Source organism: Geotrypetes seraphini, chromosome 10, assembly GCF_902459505.1.
Source record: "Geotrypetes seraphini chromosome 10, aGeoSer1.1, whole genome shotgun sequence".
Taxonomy (NCBI): Eukaryota; Metazoa; Chordata; class Amphibia; order Gymnophiona; family Dermophiidae; genus Geotrypetes; species Geotrypetes seraphini.
Window position 1 is genome coordinate 43,627,740 of NC_047093.1, and position 22,979 is coordinate 43,650,718.

The 22,979-nt window shown below is 42.4% G+C and overlaps 1 protein-coding gene across 2 annotated transcripts in view; it reads right to left on the bottom strand.

Annotated features, from left to right (window-relative positions):
* TBCD (tubulin folding cofactor D) overlaps positions 1–22,979 on the bottom strand; it is a 487,835-nt gene that overhangs the window by 131,322 nt on the left and 333,534 nt on the right. For both annotated transcript variants that reach the window (XM_033961208.1, XM_033961209.1), the window contains one exon: positions 7,048–7,124. In XM_033961208.1, coding sequence (XP_033817099.1) covers positions 7,048–7,124 — 77 coding nt within the window. The remainder of the gene's footprint in view (positions 1–7,047; positions 7,125–22,979) is intronic.

Here is a 22,979-nt window from a genome sequence, read left to right on the forward strand (position 1 = left end):
GGATAAATTAAAATTCCCACTACAGGAAAGAAACTTGAGGGCTGGATTTTCAGTAGCTGTAGGAAGCCTGCAGCCATCACTGTTCACTACTCACTACTCATCAGCCCTAAATAAAACATATAAATTATCTGTATAGGAACTGACCATCACCACTAAACAGACACTTACAGTACCACTCTTATTTCACTTTACCTATACCCAACATTATACGAATAGCAGTACAGCAGCTAGATTTTCAGCCTGCCGCTAACCATAGCAGTCACTCTGCAACAACTCTATCCTGTTTATATCCTTTTAAAGGTGACAAGGGATATGTCCAAGGGTATTAAGAGAACTCATGGATGTAGCAGAAGCTCCGATAACTAATCTTTTCAAAGAATCTTTAAAACTGGAACTAGATTCAGAAGATGGGAAACAAGGAAAAATTATGTTCTTACCTGTTAATTTTCTTTCCCTTAGACGCAGCAGATGAATCCAGAGACCAATGGGATAGCCCACATCTACCAACAGGCGGAGATAGAGAAACTGATTAACAGGTGGTCTTATTGGCTGGCACTACTCCTGTCTCATCAGTATAGCTCCTTGCCCAAGCACACGTAACCAGCAATAGGCATAGTATGTAAAAAACTTCTTTCCCATAACAAAACTCAAAATGCAATAATACCGAAAACAACCTGCCATAATAACAAACTGCGAAAGTTGTAAAAGAAAAAAGCCGAGAGACAATATCCAGAAAGGGTGGGGCTCTGGATTTATCTGCTGCGTCTAAGGGAAAGAAAATTAACAGGTAAGAACATAATTTTTCCTTCCCTAGCAACAGCAGCAGATGAATCCAGAGACCAATGGGATGTAGCAAAGCAATCCTCAATCTGGGTGGGAAGCAAACGCCGCCTCCGCAACAGCCGAAGCACAAAACGCCCCTACCGCAGGTGCCCCCACATCCAAGCAGAAATGCGGAGAGAAAGCACGCTCGGTAGACCAATTAGCCGCGAGACAAATCTCCTCCAAGGAAAAAACCTCAGGGCCGAGCCCAAGAAGTAGCCATCGCTCCAGCGGAATGGTCATGAAGTTCTTTCGCCAACCGTTTCCCTGCCAGCAAGCAAGCATAAAGAATGTCCTCCTGGACCCATTGAGCGATGTAGGCTTCGTACGCCGCCATATGTTTGAGGCGTCCCTGGAATAATACCAAAAAAAGGAAAAATAGACAACTAAAAGTCATCAGAAACCGAGCCCGCGGAGAACGCTACGTACTTATCAAAAAATGCAGTGAAGAACAACACTGCTCCCAAGGTTACCTCCCAGGAAGAAGGAAGGAAAAATGAGTGTGACAGAAAAGAAAGGATGACACCCCCACAGAAGGAAATAGTGGTACCATCCGAACTGACACCCTATATTTCGGAAATCAGAAATAGGAATCCCCGCTGAAAAAGGCCTGCAACATAGAAAACTGCAGAGCTGAAACCAGGGCCACAAGAAACAACATGAGCAACGGCACAGCCCCTCGGAGTGCCAAAAGACAAGGATGAAATGAAGCCTTCGGAAAACTGAGAAGAAGTACATGAAGATTGTACTCCAAACCGAGCTTCCAAAGAGGTGCATGAATACACTGCACTCTGTGTAGGAACTGAACAACCTGAAGCTGAGAATTAAGCGACGAGCAATATACCGAGCCCATGTAACAAGCCAAGAATGGCACAAGAAGCCAAAGGGAATTGAACGCTAAGGCCTCGGCAATACACTCGTGCCCAAAAAGGAATTCTGGAGTGGGTCAGACGCTAAGAAGCGCCCAAGAAAGGAAAAACCTCCAAACGGAAGCAGAAGCCACAGGAGAAGACGTCCGTAGCACCTGGAAAAAAGAAGAAACAACCTGCTTCTCATAACTTTTACACGTCAGCCAAGACCTTTCCAAAAAGCTAGGTCGTAATACTAAAGAAGTACAAATATCCAAGGAGATCGGACCCTAGGAGAGCAAAGCCAGAGATACCAGGAAACTTCTTAATCCAGCTGTCGAAAAATCATCAAAACCGTATAGGAAGGATGGCGGCGCCAATCCAGAGATTTTATAAATACAGTGCCCGGAAAGTGAGCTCGAGATGGCAGATCCAAACTGATATCAGCCAACGGAAAACACTGAAAAGGAGAAGGCAGAGGCGAAAAAGGAGCCACGCAGCAACCCCCTCTAACGCACACTTCCTGGGCCCGCCGAAGAAGCTAGGAAGCCTAGAAATGAGAGACGAGCCATGAGGTCTAGTCCCAGGAGATCTCACGTCCATAAAAAGAGTTAGAACGCCCGAGCCACAAATCTCAATATCCAGGATGCAGAAGATGACACCACCACCAACCTGCCCACTGTCCCGAGCGCCCACAGCGCTGTACACTGTAACATACAAGAAATGGGCCATGCATAGATTCCGTGAAGATAAAGTCTGTCCAAACTCACATCCTGATCCAGAAAAGGATCTACCAACAGAAGATGAAGATGAAAGTACACCCACTGAAGCAGAACAACTTCACCTGCCAACCGAGTACAACACCTACTGCCCAAGCTGTAGAGAAAAACTCCCATCCTAATACTGACCAAAAGGATCCTCAGCGGCATTCCAGAAGAATAATCAGAAGCTCCAGAAAGGTAGCCTGACCCTGCTCAAGAGTAGAAGAATGAACAAGTACGGAGTCGCTTCTGAAGACCAGACTCCTGGAGGTGAGGAAGGAAGCCATCGAGCCCCCCCAACCCGACAGCCCGGAACGATCAGTGGACATGAGCAAGTCCAGCAAAGACTGAGGCATGTCTCTAAAAGAGAAATCGCACTGAGCCATCAAATCACCCAGAGCGATGCAGGAGGAGCATACCAAATAATTGTGGCCCTGAGATACTGGGAACCACTGAAACCAAAGTGACAGCTGTAGCAGCAGCAGGGGATAGCAAGCCGAAGTTCCCAGTGAGCCAGCAATATGGATCCTAGAAACTGTACATAATCCCATACTCTTGGACATGAAAAGAGAAGAATAAATCCACTCTGAGACCGAGACCCAACGTCCAAGTCTCCGGAAAGAAGCACCTGGCTCTCCTATATGAACAAAACATCATCCCGATGTACCTAGAAAGAGTACAGGAGAAAATTCGAAAATGCACGAGCAAGGAACTGAGGAAAAGAAACCACCCTTTTCATGTCAGTCAAATGGCCCGACTGGAAGTCGTCCGAATCAAGCAGGCAGTCAAGAAGAAATTAGATGAATCGCCTGGCAGCGCCAAAACGGTACCACCGCTCACAGCTTCTAAAACGCTTATGAATCCAAGGGTAGGCGAAATGGCATGTGCCAAAACTGAAAGCGCCGCTCCAAGGGAGGCAGGCAAACCTAGTGCCGATTCCAAGTCCATAGAGAAAATGTAGATACCCTCCCAGGTTGCCAGCAGAAATGTGTAACCCTGAGAACTAATGCAGCAGAATGGGATCCAGCCTGCCCAATGCCCCCGTCTTGGCCACCATACATTAAGTGGTACCCCAAAAACTACAAGAACCGTCCTGAGGACCAGTAACACTTCCAAGAGAAACACCAAACAGAGAGACTCCTTGAACGAACTGGAAATCTGAGGAGGTTGCAAAGGCACAAGCATCCTGAAAAATGTGCACAACTCCCTGACCTGACAGCATAGCGACTACTCCCTCATGTGAAAGCCTGACGAGGCCATGGAAGAAGTCAAGATCCCCTCAGAATGAAGCACAAGAGGACAGTAAATGGCAGTACGATCACTGCAGGAACAGGAAGAAGAAATAAATCCTCCTAGGAAAAAAATTCAAGGTTTGTAATGTAACCCATGAAAACAGTACTAACTCCATGCCACGGGAGCGAAAGACGTATGGCCTATAAAGGGAATACGTACGAGATGCAATCACTTAACCGGTGTCAGACAAAAGCGTTGCGACCTGCCCATATGACAGCTCCCTGTCCATGAGAAAGCCGAAAGAGCTGACAGCGGGTGTGCAGTTCAATGTGGCCCAGGGAAGGCAAACGATGGGACACCGCGGACGTAGACCCTGGAACGCTACACAGAAAAAGATAGTTATGCCCGATGGAAATCGGAAATAGCCAATATGCCCCTAAAACCGCTTCAAAGGGTAGGAAGCAGTTCAATAGCGCTACCAGACACAGTCAGCGCAACATCAATGGTATCAATAGTAAGAAAACCGCCAAACTTACATAGTGTCACCCATGGGAGACCTCGAGAGAGATGAAGAGATCCCCAAAAGAGAAAAAATCTGGGAACTCTCCTGCGACTGAACCCAGCACCGTGAGACACGGGTACCAACCCAGTACGGAGAGAAGCCGAAACTGGGTGGAGAAGTATAGAGCCAAACCGCATGCTAATGGGTCTGCAGAGATTCCCATAGAAGATAACGCAAGCGCGGCAAATCAATCAACTCGGGAGATTCCCACACCCTGGGCCCCAATATCTCATGAACACAGGATAAAACTGCAAGCAACTGTCGCCTCAACCGACCTGGAAGGCAGAGAAGCGACGGCTGAGCCCATATAAGCCAGCTACCAGAGAAACTACTGAAAGCGGCGGCGCCCTCCCCCCAGTGCAGGAGCGCTAGTCTTTTGCTCAGAAAAGACCGTGGCTCACAGCCGGAGAATCAAACACAGCCAAGGCAAGCGGGAAACTTAAGCCACGCTGTGACGTGCTCCGCCGAGCCAGAGAACAAACCTTTGCCTGTTTCGCCGGCCCCATGCAACTGGGAGGGAAAAACCGGGAGACCGAGGAAAGCGCAGAGAGAAAGAAACCGCCGAAACAGACCACAAGAACGCCGCAGCGCGTCTGCCAGAGTCGGAGCACCATTGCGATCCACCAGCCCACGGAAAGGCACGGGCTCTACAACAGAATCTACCCTGTAGCACCCCAACCACAGCCGCGGCACATGCCGATCGACGGGCAGCCTCAGCGAAACACGCTGCAAATGCAAGGACACCCCCCCCCCGCCCACACAGGAAACCACCATGCGTCTCCCGCACGCGGGAAGGCAGCAGCTTCTCCAACCGAGCCCAAACTACAACGCGGGGGCTCAGTCCACTCAAACATATGCAAAAAAAAAGAAAATTAGCTGCAAAATACGAACCTCTCACCAAAGCATAGCGGCTGAGAATAAAGTAAACAACCGGCGAACCACGCGACAGCCACCGTGTCCCCCGAAGCACCAAACACAACACCAACAACCAGAAAATATAACATGCAATTGTAAAGCAAAAAAGGCATACTCACAACCTAGCTTACAGGGCTGTCAGACACTGGCAGGAACAGGTTGAGCACCACTGAGAGTACCCAATCGTGGAAAGCAACTGCAGTCTTTTTTTTTTTCTTGTCAGGGAAAGAAGAAAAATAGAGACCCAGATAGACCCTCAATCATAGGAGGGAGGGTGAGGCAGGGACAAGGGGGGGCCCAAGTGTAACCTCTAAAGCCGGCACCGTTCAGCCGGACACCCCTGTCTCACTGAAGAGAAAAATCTCAACAGGAGAAATAGAATTAATTGTAAGCTCACTGAAGAGAAAATCTCAACAGGAGAGATAGAATCGCAAGCTCACTGAAGAGAAAATCTCAACAGGAGAAATTGAATATCCAGCCACAGCCAGAATCCAGGAGCTATTGGAATAGCGACTTTCCCCTGCTGGGAGATAGAGCATATTGATGAGACAGGAGGAGTGCCAGCCAATAAGACCACCTGTTAATCAGTTTCTCTATCTCCGCCTGCTGGTAGATGTGGGCTATCCCATTGGTCTCTGGATTCATCTGCTGCTGTTGCTAGGGAAATACAGGTGATTCTTAATTTTAAACATAGTAACATAGTAAATGACAGCAGATAAAAGACCTGAACAGTCCATCCAGTCTGCCCATTAGTTAAACCCATTAAAAAATACATGATTAAATTAACTTGTCTCTTCATTGATATTTCTAGCTCATAGACTATACAGTCCACCTGGAATTGTCCTAGATTCCAAATGCTAAAGTTGCTGTACAAGCTCACTACAGCCTATCCAACCATCCTGTTAGCAGGATATCTACCATAAAGTCTGGCCAGTAACATCCTCATGTTCCAAGTTAGTTGAGAGTCCATTGATGCCCTCCCCTGCCCATCGTACACCAAATTACCACATATGGGGCACAGACCATGCAAGTCTGTCCAGTACCAGCCTTAGCTCTTTAATTTGCATCCTTCATTTTAAGAGCAGAAGTAGGAAGGACATTAAAATCTACACATCAATTGGTTTAACATTGGTGGCAACTAAATTTGCACATGCACCATATATAGAATCTGACCCTAAGCGCTCGATATTTAGCCATGGCAGTCAGTGGTTAAGTGAATGATGGCTACCATAGTCAAATTAAACCAAATATTCAATAATATCTGATTTTAGTGCCAACATGGAAGTGCTGTTCAGTTAGCAGCCATATTTAGACTGCCAATTGGATAAAATTAGGACAGCCTTTGCTGTTCTAAATTTATCTGGTTTATTACTTGGTCACTGGTCTGAATATAGCTGCTAATTGGATCTCCTTCAGCTCTACCCACACTACACTGACTGACTGCCTTGAAACTGTCCAATTAGTGCCAAATTGGTCTAAGGACATATTCAGCAGCACTATCAAGTTAATGTCACTGTATATCCCCTAAGCGTCTATCAGAGAATCTAGATGTCAGCAGAGCATACACAGCATTCTTCACAGCTCACTCAGCTCAAACAGAACAAATAATTGGGAATCTCTACATCTCTTCCATGCTTGACCATGCTTAGTAAAACTCACTAATGGACTTTAGTGGCTTGAAAGGAAGCACTCTACACTAACCACAAGACTGTAAGTCACACTTAACATTTCTTAAGAAAAAAAATATACATCTCTATATTAACAGACATTCAGGAAACATACTAAAGGCAAGTAAGATGGTCTAGTTGCTCAGAATGCTTACCTACGAAAAGTGTCCTATGCACCTGGAAATTTCACAGCAAACCAAATCCATCAGTTATCTCTCATGTTACAAAGAAAACATTACCTTTATTTTTGGTTTTGATGTACTTGAAAAAAGGTTTAAACTTCTTAAACTGTCATTTATCAGCCAGAGCCAACCATCTGCCAGAAAAAGAAACAGTTTAATTGTTTAATATAGTACAATTAAATATGCTTAAATCTAATACATAATGCAATTTACTGAAATCATTTCACAGTATGCACTTGTAAATAAATTAATGAAGGCACACAGCCAAACACATTTAAGATAGAGCATTCATTTAACACTTACTGATGCTGTATTTATTGGTTTCCCTAGTTCTATATCGCAAGATCTCTCATCTTTAGAATACAATGGGAATAATCCTGAGACATAGTATGGCATCCAAACAAAACAGCAAAGGTCTACAATGCTCTCCCTGTGACTGAGAGGAGAACAGAGCTAGGTCCAAGAGCAATTTTCTGGTTAATTTTATTTATTTACTCATTTATTTAGCCCGTCCTCCCAAAGGAGTCCAGAACGGGTTACAAAGGTACATTCACAATATGGTCGAGACACGACAGAGATGACATAATTGACAATATAGACATGACAATATGCAGTATCTGGGTGAGAGTAGGTGGCACAGTTACGTTGAACTCTGAATAGTGTTTGTGTTCAGTAGGCTTTCTATGAGCATCAGAGCAATGTTGGAGCATTTAATACTCCAGGCCATGGTAGAAACCTCTACTGTGGCTTAGTAAAGGAGGGGGGGGGGGCTAAGTGTCTTCACAGAACAATAGTTGGTTGCCCATACCACCAATACCAATGAATCTATCAGTACCTCTAAGTTCCAGTCAAGAGCAGGACTGGAAAATAAACTCTGGTCTAGTTCTTGACAGCATGGAGCACTAAGTTAAAAAAATGTGCATTAACATGTGCTTAGTACAGTAGAACCTTGGTTTACGAGCATAATTTGTTGCAGAAGCATGCTCGTAAACCAAATGACTCGTATATCACAGCGAGTTTCCCCATAGAAAGTAAAGGAAACTCACTTGATTCGTTCCCACACACCCCCCCACCGCCCCCGAGGCCAGTGGCACTGCTCTACCCCCCCTAAAACCGTCATTGCTCCCCCGCGTGACCGCCATCCCCCCCCCCCACTCGCATCTTCTTCCCCGCTGTGTTCTAACATCTCTCACGCACCGGAGAGAGTGGGAACTCGAAGGCCTTGAGCATGCGCAGATGCTTAAGGCCCAGCAAAAAGGACAGCAGATCTTTGGGCACTGGCACCGGCATGTCCTGTGCGTTGGTGCCGGGTGTCAGATGGGGATAAGTGATGTGTTCGGGTGGGTGGATGGGTGCGTGGGGGATGCCGGATTGTGGCAGGGGGGCGACACGAGCAGAGGAGGGTGCCGGATCGCGGGGGGAGGAGGGGTGCTCATACATCGAGGCAAACTCGGTTTCCGAGGCATTGATTTTGCAAATGTTTTGCTCGTCTTGCAAAACATTCGCAAACTGGTGCACTCGTAAACCGGGGTACCACTGTATATGAAAAACAGGCAACAGCAAAATAGTTACTACTACTACTAATTATTTCTATAGTGCTATCAGATGCACGCAGCGCTGCACAGAGTCACAAAGAAGAGGAAAACAGCCCTTGCTCAAAAGAGCTTTCAATCTAAACAGCCAAGACAGTTCACCTTTATTGTACTTGATGTTAAAGGGTGTTTATTGTCAAAATTCAATAAAAATAATTTAAAATGAAATGAAACAGCCAAGACAGACCTACAGGATGTCATGGATACAGTTAAGGGGAATGGATAATCAGCAGGCTGGGCAGAGGAGTAGGGTTAAGAATTGAAGGCTATATCAAAAAGGTGGGTTTTCAGTCTGCTTTTAAATAAGGGAAGGGAAGGGGCCTGACAAACTCAGGTAATTTATTGCAGGCATAAGGGGCAGTATGTTTTTCCTATTAATGCACGCTAACCTGCGCATTACTTATGTTTAGGACTGTATTTCGATTAAAATTCTAATCATGTGATTAAAGGTATCTTATTTGTTTATTTTCTCCCATTATAGTCACAAGGAGCTGCAGTAAGAAAAAAAGCAAACACACCTATTAATTACAATTACAAATGTTAATCTAAAAGCAACCTTAAAAAAACTAAAGAATAAAAAGTAATAAGATAAATATAAAATACAAATTGAAAAATTAAAGAATCTAAAACAGCCTTACAGTTTTTCAGAGTCTAATTCAGTGATGGCTAACCTTTTTGAGCCCGAGTGCCCAAACTGCCGCACAAAACCAAAGAATTTCCTCAAAGTGCCAGCACGTCAATTAAACCTTAATAACAAGATTTTAGTATCTAAAAACTCTTTATAAAGTTGCCTGAACTATGTAACATCATTTTTAAAGGTTGGAATCTTTGTATTGTCAGAGAATCAATTTGATTTGGTTTTCATTTCAATTTATTGGCAATTTATAATGTTTTAATTTAATATTTATTGAGATTTTCAATATATTCAAGCATATTATAACTTGTACAGAAAGGAAATTTAGCAAGAAATTAATATAAATGAAAACATATATCAAAGAACATATAAGCATAAATTTCTACTCAAGTCCTCAAAAAGATCCAAGAAGGAAAATAGGCGACAAGAAAATTATTAAAACAAAGTAATAGCTAGTCGAATGAGATTGAGGCACCCTTTCTTAAACTAAGCACTTTCTTTCTCCAAAGATGCAGTTGTGAGAAAAGTTGTCAGTTGAGATGGCTCAAAGAAAACATATTTATGAGAATGGTAATTAACAACACATTTACATGGGTGTCGCAAGTAAAAAGTTGCCCCCAGAGATAAAACACCAGGTTTCCTTAACAGAAATTCTTTTCTCCTTCTCTGCGTCTCCTTGGCCAAATCTGGGAACATCTGAATTTTACAACCTAAAAACTCTTTTTGCTTATTTTATAATTTATAATGTTTTAATGATTTCATTCAATTTAATGAATTTAGGAAGAATTTGATTCAGTTACACAATATATTTTAAATGTATTATTCACATAACATGTCAAATGTATCCTGAGTAAAAAAAAAGATAAACTTCTTAAAACTGTTAACTGTGTCAAGACTCAGTGTGCATTCCCAAAGAGTCTATACGTGTTTTTTTGTAAAATTTACAATCAAATTAGAAAATAGTTAAATCATTACATTTCTAATAATATGATGTAAAGAAAACAAAAGAGCTTTCAATTAAACCAACCGTTTTTATTGGAAATTCCAGATTGGAATACAACAGGGCCATGTAAAGTCCCTTTTTTAAATAACATCTTTAAATAATATTTAAATAACTTAGAAAATGTCTTAACTGCAAACTGAAAACACTGCTTCATGTAAACATATGCATTGGGCATGCTCTGAAAAAAATTAATGCGATTTTTGTTGTTGCATGCATGCTGATAACTTGTCAATCCTTGGCTCATAGTGCGTTAATTTTAGAGCAACACATGCAGCACTCATATCATCCGTTAATCTGTTTCTAGCATCAGATTTTATATGATTCAAAGCCGAAAACAGCTGCTCACAAGCATAGGATGACCCAAACAAAGTAAGAAGAGCAATCCCAAGTGCTTTCATGGACTTAAAATTGTCTGGCAGAGAATTCCACGCTTTTAGGATTTCATTTTCAGAACTGCTAGCAGTGATTTCATTTGTCACCCTTTCACACTCAATACGTTCAAGAGCCGCACGCAGGTCATTGAATTTACTTTTCCAGATAGAGCTTTCTTGAAATTCCAGTAGCTCCATTTCCAAATTTTGAATATCCAACCACTGTAAGCAGGAAAGATCAAGATCTTCAAATGTGGACTTTTCTGGGGAAGTTATAAATGAAAGGGTTGTCTCCATCTTACGGAACTGAGAAAATCTTTTACTAAAATTCTCCTTTGCTTCGGCTACAATGGTGGAATATGCTTTGTGGATTTACTGGTGTTTTTTATGACTGTCCACAAATGTTGTAGAATTATCCAAATGTATTTTTAGGTTGGGAAAATATTTTAGCTGTCCACTCTCAAGGTCTTTTTCAAAAACATGCAATTTTCTCTCAAAAGCTTTGATGTCACTAAACATGCTTTCTGCTGTTTTTCCCATGCCTTGTAATTTTTTGTTTAGTACATTAAAGTGGTTAGTAAAATCTGTAAAGAACATGAGGTTGGTAAGCCAGGCCATGTTGGTGAGTTGAGGATAGTCTTCCCCCTTTTCGTTCATAAATAGCCTAACTTCTTCCAAGCAGGCCACAAATCTCTCTAACATTCGTCCTCTGCTCAGCCACCGGAAATTATTGTACATCAGTAAAGTGTTATATTGTGCCTGAACCTCATCAAGAAGGGCTTGAAATTGTCGAAAATTAAGAGCACGCGCCATGATGAAGTTCACCATTTTTGTTACATCTTTGAGGACATCGTCAAGGTTTTTGCAGCTTTCTTTGGCGCAGAGAGCCTCTTGATGTATTATGCAGTGAAATTGAATCAGTGGATGTTTTGCTTCCTTAGCAAAGAAATGAATGAATCCTGATGTTGTCCCCACCATGCTAGGTGCTCCATCGCTAGTAACTGAAACTACTTTTTCTGGACTTATGTCTAGTGATGAAAAAGCCTCCATCACAGCATTGTGGATATCTATCCCTTGTGTTCTTCCAGGCAAAGACAGCAGTTTTACCAGCTCTTCTCTCATGATGTCACCAGTAGCATAACACAAAATGAGCGTTAGTCTTGCATGGTTAGTAATATCTGTACTTTCATCCAAGCACATGGAGTAGAAGGGTGCTTTTTGTAAGTCGCAAGTAAGCTGTTGACTAACATCAGCAGCCATTCGCAGAACCCTATCTTTTGCAGTATTTCTGCTTAGCGGCATCTCAGAGATGCGCTGCACAATCTTATCCTTGTTTTGGAAATCATGGAAAAGTGAATTACTCCCAGCCAAAATTGCCTTTTTGATAAAATCTCCATCAGAGAGGGGCTTACCATGTTTTGCCATGCACAGTGAAATTTGAAAGCTGGCAACTGTAAGATGATTAGTTTTTGAAAGATAGTTGCTAAAACTAAGAGACTGGGAGTGATATTTCTTTAATTTTCCTACAAGGAACTCTTTTCTTTGAGCTAAACCAAGTTCAGCAACACTGTTATGGTTGGTCTCAAAGTGACGTTTGACACTTGATGTGCGAGACACAACACTTTCATTACACATAATACACAATGCTTTCCCACTGCGTTCAATCACTCCATATGTACTCTGTCCAGGCCTCTTGGAATGGTCTTCCACTATCTGTTTTTGCTTTTTTTGCTGTACTCATTTTCTTTGTTCAAGACTTCAAGTCTACAAAAAGATAAAATTTGTATAATAAAAAAAATCTACAAATCTGTATACAAATCTGTCCCCATAAAAAAATATGTGATTGGGGAATTTTACTAATTGTAGACATCCGTTTTGGTCAAAAAATATACTGTTCGGGTGAAAACCGGACTTGTGCAACCTGAGTGAATGGGAAAAGGACTTTTATTTTTCATTATTGGAGCCTTTGTTATTTTTTTTTTTTTTTTTTATGTTTAAATATATTTATTGATTTTCAAATCATATAATCAAGAATACCTTGTACAGAAAGCAAATTAGCAATTCTAGATAAAGCAAGAAACATTCCAATAACATTAAATCATAAATTAACTAAAATGCTCAAGTCCTCTAAATTGGATCCAAGATTTCTTATAAAATAAAGCCAAAATTAAAGAATTGAACTTAATGTACACTCTTTCATAAAGTTAGCTGGAAGGCTGATTGCTGGGATTAACCTATAGTCATAGAGCTTATGATTTTTCTACCTCCAATCGGGAGAGCGCTAAAAAAGAAGTCAACTGATTAGGCTCAAAGAAAACATATTTAACTGATCGGTGATGGACTATACATTTACAAGGGTGTCGCAAATAAAAAGTAGCACCCAAAGATATAACACCTGGCTTCAACAAAAGAAATTCACGACGACGCCTTTGCGTCTCTCGTGATAAATCAGGAAATACCTGGACTTTACAACCCATAAATTCTTTCTGTCTATTTTTAAAGAACAGTTTTAACAACCATACTTTATCAATAGAGAGAGCTACTGTTATAATCAAAGTACTCGGTTCTACAACCTCTTTATCTGATTTTTCCAATAACTCTGATACATCCAATAGTCCTTGATCCGACGGCTTTTTTGGTAATTTAGTCTTATTAGGTAAATAATAGACTCGTGATAAAGGAGGTAATGAATCTTCTGAGGCCCCCAAAACTTCAAGAAAATATCTTTTAAACATTTCTCTAGGAGGTGTCAGTGGAAGCTTAGGAAAATTAATGATTCTTAAGTTATTGTATCTAGAGTTATTTTCTAAGTTCTCCATTTTTCTTCTAAGATTGATATTATCTTTCATTAAAGATTCCTGTAATTGTTTGGATGATTTAATGTCCTGTTCAAGCTTTTGAACCGAGAAATTAGAGGCAGTCATATCCTTTTTCAAATCTTTAAGTTCAGTAGAATGTTGTGATAATTTCCCCTCAATTAACTGAAGTTTGGGACTTATGGTCTTCACTAGTCCGGCCATAAGATCCCATAGTGAGTCCAGAGTTACTTCTGAGGGTTTTTCCAAAGAAAATACAGGTAAAGAAATGTCATAGTGCTCACCGTCCAGTTGAATAACTTTACGCTGTCCCTGAAGGTTAACTCGCCTCTCAGATGATTCCCCCTCAGCTTCTTCAAAGGAGCTCATATCCATATGAGCTCCTGTCAGCAGGCTCTGTGATGGACTACTTGCCTCAGGGGAAGACAAGACCCCGACCTCCGGGGTTACCTTACCCCTTAGAGAGCTGCTTAGCTGAGGTTGCGGGGGCGGCGCCCTAACGTCGGGGCTCAACGATGTCTCCAATCCCGGAGGAATCTCCACGTCCTCACTGACGCCGCTACTCCTCTGCGGGCCTCCCTCCGACGCCGAAAAAATACCCTGCATCCGCCTGATGAGTTCCCCGATGTCTCCAGCCGCGGGGGTGGCCGTGGGCCGCGAGGCACCAGCGGTGCTACGGCCCCTCCGTTTAGGCATCGGGTAAGTAATTGAACCGCTTACAAATTGTTTGAAAATTGTTGAAGGAAAATCTTCAGAGCGGCATCTCAGCGCGTCCAGCCCGACGCCATCTTGGATCTGGAGCCTTTGTTATTTTATTATGATGTTTACAAAAGCACTGTGAAGGGCCACATATACACTTTACTGTTTTTTGCTATATTGAGTTTTCCATAAGGTACAGCGCAGAGGATTAGTGTGTTGGTTGTTCACAGAGAGCCCAGCCCTCCTCTCAGCTTACTGAACTTCTCTATGCAATCATCATAAGCAGCTTTTTTATTTCCTCAAATTTAGCATGTCCCCCATGGAAGATACAGAGGTTTTTACAGAGGAGCACATTATTAGACACATTAACTTCCCCCCATATCCTCACCTCTCTAGCATGGGAGCACTAGGAACTGTTCCTGATTACAGATGTCACATGTGGAGTCACACTACAGCCTCACTGAGTTCCTGTGACAGACTCAGTGTGAAGCTTCTCTTCCTCCCCCCACTTCCCCCTCATACACTGCCTGGCTCATAGGATACTAAGGGGAAGACAGGCAGGCTAAACATCCACTCACAGGACTGCAGCCAGCACAGGAGGATGGGCCGCGGCCCACCGGGACAATGCCCGGTCCTCCCAATGGCCAGTCCGGCCCTGTTGCCAGGTGAGCTGCAAAGCAGACACCGGCACACTCGCCTCCCGCCGCGCCACATATCTTAATTGCGGACTAGAGAGTTGCGCGGGGACAGAAATCCCACCCGTCCCCGCCAAAGTCTAACCCGTCCCCGTGAGGAATCCCACCTGTCCCCGTGAGGAATCCCTCCGTCCCCACCCGTCCCCGCGAGGAATGTCCTCCGTGAATATGGGAATAATGCAAGAAGAAAACAGCAGTGTACAAATGGATTAAATGTTTTTTCTGAGGGAAGAGAAAACGTTACTGATGAAGGGAGGTCAGGGTGGCCAGTAACGAATTGATGAAAACATTGCAAAAGTCGGCTAACTGTAAGAAGCATAGCAGACCAAGTAAACATCGATGAGTAACAGTTAGGAAAATCTTAACTGAAAATCTTGGCATGAGAAAGGTGTGTGCAAAAATGGTCCTAAAGGAGCTCACCGATGAGCAAAAGCAAAGGAGAGTTGAAGTTTACCAAGACCTTTTGGAGAGGCAAGACGATGTTTTGGGCCATGTTACCACTGGTGATGAAACATGGGTGTACCAATACGACCCTGAAAGAAAGCATTATATTGTACAACTAGTCTTATAGCCCGTTACATTAATGGGTGCTAGAATATATGTCCTTCATTCTTTCTTTTAGGGCATCAGATATGCCAATGGTTAGCCAAATGTTTTCTATGGCTACCAGTATACTTGTGGCCATAGAAACATAGAAAAAAGCAGCAGAAAAGGGCTATAGCCCACCAAGTCTGCCCATTCCAAGTATCCCCTCCCCTGAATTTACTCCCTTAAAGATCCCACGTGAGTATCCCATTTTCTCTTAAAATCCGTCACGCTGCTGGCCTTTATCACCTGGAGTGGGAGTCTGTTCCAATGATCCACTACTCTTTCGGTGAAGAAGTACTTCCTGGAGTCGCCATGAAACTTCCCTCCCCTGATTTTCAGCGGATGCCCTCTGGTGGTCGAGGGTCCCATGAGCCAGAAGATATCATCTTCTGACTCGATGTGTCCCGTGATGTACTTATATGTTTCAATCATATCTCCCCGTTCTCTTCTTTCCTCAAGTGAGTACAGCCGCAATTTTTTTAATCTTTCTTCATACGTGAGATCCTTGAGCCCCAAGACCATCCTGATGGCCGTTCGCTGAACCGACTCGATCCTCAGCACGTCCTTTCGGTAGTGTGGTCTCCAAAACTGAACACAGTACTCCAAGTGAGGCCTCACCATGGCTCTGTACAACGGCATCATAACTTCAGGTCTCCTGCTGATGAAACCTCTGCGGATACACCCCATCATTTGTCTTGCCCTGGAGGAAGCCTTCTCCACTTGATTGGCAACCTTCATGTCCTCACTAATGATCACCTCTAGGTCGCGTTCCGCCGTGGTCCTAACCAGTTCTACGCGGGATTCTCTTACCCAGATGCATTATCTTGCATTTTTTAGCATTGAAGCCTAGCTGCCAAGTAGTTGACCATTGTTCCAGCAACAGTAGGTCGTGTGTCATATTATCAGGTAATAAGCTTTTGCCTACTATGTTGCAAAGTTTGGCGTCGGCGGCGAACAGTGATACCCTTCCTCTAAGTCCTTGCGTCATATCTCTTATGAATAAGTTAAATAGAATAGGGCCCAGGACCGAGCCCTGCGGCACTCCACTGATCACGTCCGATGCTTCGGATGGGGTATCGTTCACCACCACCTTCTGAAGTCTACCGCTCAGCCAATCCCCAACCCATGTAGTTAGAGTGTCTCCTAATCCTATCGATTTCAGCTTGTTCAGTAATCTTCGATGAGGGACGCTATCAAATGCTTTACTGAAGTCCAAATATACCACATCCAGTGACTCTCTGGCGTCCAGTTGTCTAGTAACCCAGTCAAAAAAGCTAATCAGATTAGATTGGCAGGATCTGCCCTGGGTGAACCCGTGTTGGTGTGGATCACGCAGTTTTTCTTCGTCTAGGATTGTGTCAAGATTCTGTTTGATCAGTGTTTCCATGAGTTTACACACTATAGACGTGAGACTCACTGGTCTGTAGTTTGCTGTCTCTGTCCTGCAGCCCTTTTTGTGGAGTGGGATTACGTTGGCGGTTTTCCAGTCCAAGGGGACCCTTCCTGTGCTTAGGGAAAGATTGAAAAGAACAGATAATGGTTCTGCCAGGACTTCCCTTAACTCCCTGAGCATTCTGGGGTGTAGGTTATCCGGTCCCATGGCTTTGTTTACCTTGAGTCTTGATAGTTCGTCGTAGACGCTACTGGCCGTAAATTCAAAATCTTGAAACGGGTCTTTCTGGTTATCTCCCGTCTGCAGCTGTGGACCAGCTCCCGGCGCTTCGCGGGTGAACACTGAACAGAAGTATTTGTTTAGTAGTTCTGCCTTCTCAGAATCTGATTCCGCAAAGTTACCGTCCGATTGCTTCAGGCGTACTATCCCATCTTTGTTTCTTTTCCTGTCACTAATATAGCTGAAGAAAGATTTATCCCCTTTCTTAATTTTCCGTGCTAGCTCTTCCTCCATTCGGAGTTTGGCTTCTCTGACTGCTGTTTTGACAGCTTTAGATCTGTCTAGATAGTCCTCTTTCGCCCCATCTCTGCCTAAATATTTGTAGGTGATAAATGCGTCTTTTTTCTGTTTAACTAGGTCTGAAATTTCTTTACTGAACCATTGGGGTCTTTTGTTTCTCCTGCGTTTACTTACTGTCTTTATGTATCGGTCTGTTGCTTCGTGTAGTATGGCTTCCTCACTAGCCCCATATTTTTTCTTTGTTTTTCTTAAGCTTTTAAGTGCTATGTGCTCTATCTGTGTAATTTATCATTTATAAAAGATAATAAACTTTAACTTTTAACATTAAAAACTTATCTTTGCTTCTTAATGCTATTCTCTTGTTCACATCTTGATACTAAAAACATTACACAGATCGGGATGGTACAGATAAAGTACAAAAGGGGGGACTTTTCTTGAAGCAGCCTACGGGCGAAACATGTCGAAATGACAGGTCCTTTCCCGATGTGAACAAGACAATAGCATTAAGAAACAAAGATAAGTTATTAATGTTAAAAGTTAAAGTTTATTATCTTTTATAAATGATAAATTTACAGATAGAGCACATAGCACTTAAAATCTTAAGAAAAACAAAGAAAAAATATGGGGGTAGTGAGGAAGCCATGGCCATAAGTATACTGGTAGCCATAGAAAAAATTTGGTTAACCAATGGCATATCTGAAGCCCTAAAAGAAAGAATAAAGGAGTTAAGACTTCGTTTGGATACTGAATATTGTGTATGAGGGATCATTTCACAGTATCTTACTACTGACTGCAGGATATACTGTTTTATTAAAGAATGACATGGGAACAAATTTTTCCCCGTCCCCGCAGGAACTCATTTTCCTGTCCCAGCCCCATTCCTGCAAGCTCTGTCCTCATCTGCACAAGCCTCAAACACTTTAAAATCATAAGTGTTCAAGGCTTGAGTGGTTAAGGCAGAGCTTACAGGAATGGGGCAGGGCTCCGGGACAGGGACAAAACTCGTAGGGACAGGACGGGGAAATTTAGTTCCTGCGGGGACAGGGAAAAATGTGTTTCTGTGTCATTCTCTACCTCTTATGACACCAAGTGCCATTTTTCTTTACAAAGTATGTCAGCAGATAAAGGCTTGCACAATCCATCCAGTCTGCCCAACAAAGTGGCCAGAGTTCAATCTGGCACTCTCCATAGGTTCCACATCTTCCTAATTAAACACTAGTATACTTAATCTCCGACTCTCCCTGCCAGTTCTGAAGCAAAGACAGTAGAAGTTTGTCTGGCATCAATCCTGTTTCCTAGCTACCAGAGTTGCCATTGAACCCACTCCAGTCTTGATCCTGATCTGTTTTTGCCATTCATGGAACCCAGATTATAGAAGGCTACCCAGCATTGGTCTTATTTCCTGACCTCTGAAGCTGCCATGAAAGCTCACTGCAGGGAATTTAACTGATTTTGTTTGAAAATGTCTTCAGTTTAGCAGATGTCAGTTACTCTCTTGCTATTGCACAGTGATTTTATTACAAAGGTTTAAGCGATTCTTAGTTCTATTTTGTTGAAGATTCTGCATTGTTAAATGTTTAATGGTTATTGATATACAGTTTTGATTTTTTTGTGAAAGATTGGTGATGGTGTCATTTTTTTGGAAGGACTTAAGTTTCCTTTCATAGCTGTGTAACAAGGTCTTTTTTATCCATATTTCTATGTATAACAATTGAGGTTTTGAAATTGTTGGTGCAATTGTAACAATAGCTTGGCTATTTTCACTTCTCTCACAGATTGGATTATTATTATTATTTTTTAATATAATTGTATTTATTTTTCCATCTGTCCCTATTCTTGTCTTGTATATAAGATATATGGAGCCAAAACAGTAACAGAATTAAAGACAAAGGATTCCTATTTCTAAAGAAGTGAAGGGAAGTAATTTGGGAAGACTTACATGGACCTTATAGTCCTAATATGCAATTATATTCTATCTTTATGAGCCAACATTTACAGTCTCTTTGGAGAAGGGCAGGGTAGTAGAGTCTCAGACATCATTCTTAATGTCCATGTTAGCCAGGATTCACAAATATATGCAAATTGAGGCTTCTGGTCAACTCCATCACTATGAAGGCTGGGTTGAGTAGAGAAGTGAACAGAAATTCCACAGAGAATTAAGAGCCTACTGTCCATAATAAATATATCCACATTCACAGATGTGTGTATCTTAAACACAAACATCTTTTATAGCCTACATGTCTGAACTAACATATCCTGAAAATCCAGTGTGGCTTGGACACCAACCACAAACTTAGTAAGTGAGACATTCACAGAGACAAATACATAGCAGTCCCATAAGCCTTCTTTTCCTTCAGAAAGCAAGCTAAAAAGAGAGCGAGAGAAATCCGTAGGGAAATTGTAAATGACAGAGATCACAGTACAATAGAAGCTGCCACCAATGGAGCTGAAAATCCAATAGAAATCCAATCCAAATCCAAACTGGTTTTTACCAAAGAAAAATTCTGTCAAACAAATCTGATTGAAGTTCTTTGACTGGGACACCAAAGAACTGAATAAAGTACATATAGATATAATCTACTTTCATTTCAGAAAATCCTTTGATACGGTTCTTCACAAAAGATTCATGAATAAACTGAGAGGGCTGAACTTATGCCCAAAGTGGTGAAATGGATTCAAAACTGGTTAACTGATGATAGGTGACAAAAGGTGGTGGTAAATGGAATTTGCGCGAAGGAAGGTAAGTAGTGGATTGCCTCAGAGGTTGGGAATGAACTGATTCTGTTTAATATATTCTTGAGAGACATTGCTGAAGGGATAGAAGGAAAAGTTTGCCTTTTTGCAGATGACATGAAGATGGCCATTAGAATGGAGATCCTGAAAGAAGTAGAAACCATGAGAAGAGATCTCAAACTCAAACTCCATCTCCTCCTCCCCATTTACTTCCAAATCAAAAAAACTTCAATCACACCCATCCACTCCACCATAAAGACCTCACATTCCAACTGACTCCACTACCAATATAACCTTTGTGTACACTAGCCCATCTAGAATAACCCCACCCAGATAACATTTCCCTCTCCTACTTGATGACTCTCATACCATCAAAGGCACCCTTTCAACACTTTCCAGCATAGCTCTGAACAGCTCGGGAACAATCTAATCATTACTTCTAACCCGATCTTCTCTGACTTTCAAGATCTTTCACTAACTTTCCATTCTAACAAACAAAACTCAACAACCAAGACTCGCACACTACAACTAAATGCCTTACATCTCCCTAAAGCAAAACAACCACTAGTCTCCCAGCTCTTCATACGTTTCTCTCCCACAAGTGCCTAAACCACCACCATGAAATGGTCTTATACATTACCCATTTTCCTTCTTGGACTATTCAACCTAGCTAATGACCACCTACCAATTAATACCTCTCATCCAATGGGGCATCCTATTTATCACAACCATCTTACATATAGACCCTCTCCATTTATCAACCAATAAGCCATGAACAATCCCAATTCATCTCATAAAACAATCCCCACAATCACCGGTAACCATCCAGCTTATAAAAGTAAACCTAAAACCCCACCCTATATAGAAGCACTACCAACATAGATAAAATCCCCTTAGACCAGTAGTCTCAAACTCAAACCCTTTGCAGGGCCACATTTTGGATTTGTAGGTACTTGGAGGGCCGCAAAAAAAATAGTTAATGTCATTAAAAAAATGACAATTTTGCATGAGGTAAAACTCTTTATAGTTTATAAATCTTCCCCCACCTCGAAGGCCTGAATGTTCTCCCCTCCCCCCTTCTTTGCAGCATCCTCCAGCTTCCCCCCCCTGGCCTCCCGCTCTTACCTTCAGATAATTACCACAGCCTGCAGAGAAGATCGCTGGTGTTGTAGCGTTCCTTGCAGGCTGCAATTGACCTCCGCAGCACATTCCCTCTGCCGTGGTCCTGCCCCTCCTCTAATGTCAGGGGCAGGATCGCGGCAGAGGGAACATGCTGCTGAGGGCAATGGCAGCCTGCAAGGATCGCTACAGCATTGGCAATCCTCTCTGCAGGCAGCGGTAATTATCTGAAGGTAAGAGCGGGAGGCCAGGGGGGAAGTCGGAGGATGCTGCAAAGAGCGGGCAGCACTAGTATAGATAGCACTAGTACAGACCGCGGGCCACAAAATAGTACCTGGTGGGCCGCATGTGCCCCCCCCCCTCCGGACCGCGAGTTTGAGACCACTGCCTTAGACCTACTGCTACCTGTAGAAAAAAAACAACAATTCCAGTCCCATGCATTTATATTAATGCCAGGCCAATAACCAATAAACTCCTACTAATAAATGATTTTCAACAATAATGCTTACCTTGCCTTCTTCACAGAAACCTAGCTAAAAGAGTCTACTTGAGCACTGGCTACTAAGTGATCCTCCTTCAACTTGACATGTCCACCGCCTTCGACTCAGTCGATCACAAACTATTACTACTCAAATCCAATGGAATAGGCATTGTAGGAACCGTCCTGAACTGGTTCAAAGACTTCCTACAAAACAGACAATATCTTGTCTACAAAGATGAAGCATTTTCAAAAAAACTGGCAAGCGTTCTGTGGCGTACCACAAGGATCATAGTTATCACCAATCCTCTATAACTTCTTCATGAGCTCACTAGGCCATATAAAATTTGACAATAACAAATGCTTATGCTCATATGCAGATGACATTCTTCTCATCCCAATTAATCGTGATTCTAACGCTACAACATTGTTAAAATCAAAATGAAATAGACAAAATGCAGACCTGGGCCACATCCAACAAACTCAAACTAAATGCGGATAAAACCAAAGTTATATAGTTTGATAACACTGTACACACGGTCCCTCTCACTGTAACTCTAATCTCAGGATCCACATTGGATATCAACAAGATGTCCAAGGTCCTCGGAATCATACTTGACTCAACTATCATTGGAATCTCAAGTATCCAACTTAAGGAAGAAAACCTTCTACAATATGAGAAGACTAAGACTTATCAGACTTTTCTTTCAAGAATGCTACTTTGCCATACTAACGCAAATGCTTATATTGTTCCAGCTGGATTACTGCAACTCCCTCTATGCGGGCCTAAACTCTGCTCTCCTGAAAAAATTACAGATGATTCAAAACATAGCAATCAGACTAATATTCAAACTAAAAAAATTTGACTCCGTCTCACCTTACTATAAATACTTACATTGGCTACCTGTCAATACTCATATCACCGTCAAACTATCATGTATAATGTTCCAAATTCTATATGCAATAAATGCTGAACTACTCAAACTTATTTGCCAATTCCTAGTCAACGGCAACCAGAAAGCTAGAATTGCTTCAACGATTCCTTCCATCTCCCAAAAGGATTAAATTCAAATGCACATTCAACTCGCTCGTCACGTACCTTGGCACCAAGATCTGGAACAACCTCCTGACTGACATCAGGATGGAAACATTCTACAACAGATTCCTCAAAATATTAAAAACTCTCTTCTTTGAAAGCATACACACTGTAGACAACTAACTTGAAATAATTAATGTCACTAAATCCCATACTCTTCTCAAATATTATACCAGTGTAGTCATAGAACCTCCACTCTCCTTCCCCATTACTCCATTCATAACTTGGCCTTCATCAAACTGCTATAATATAT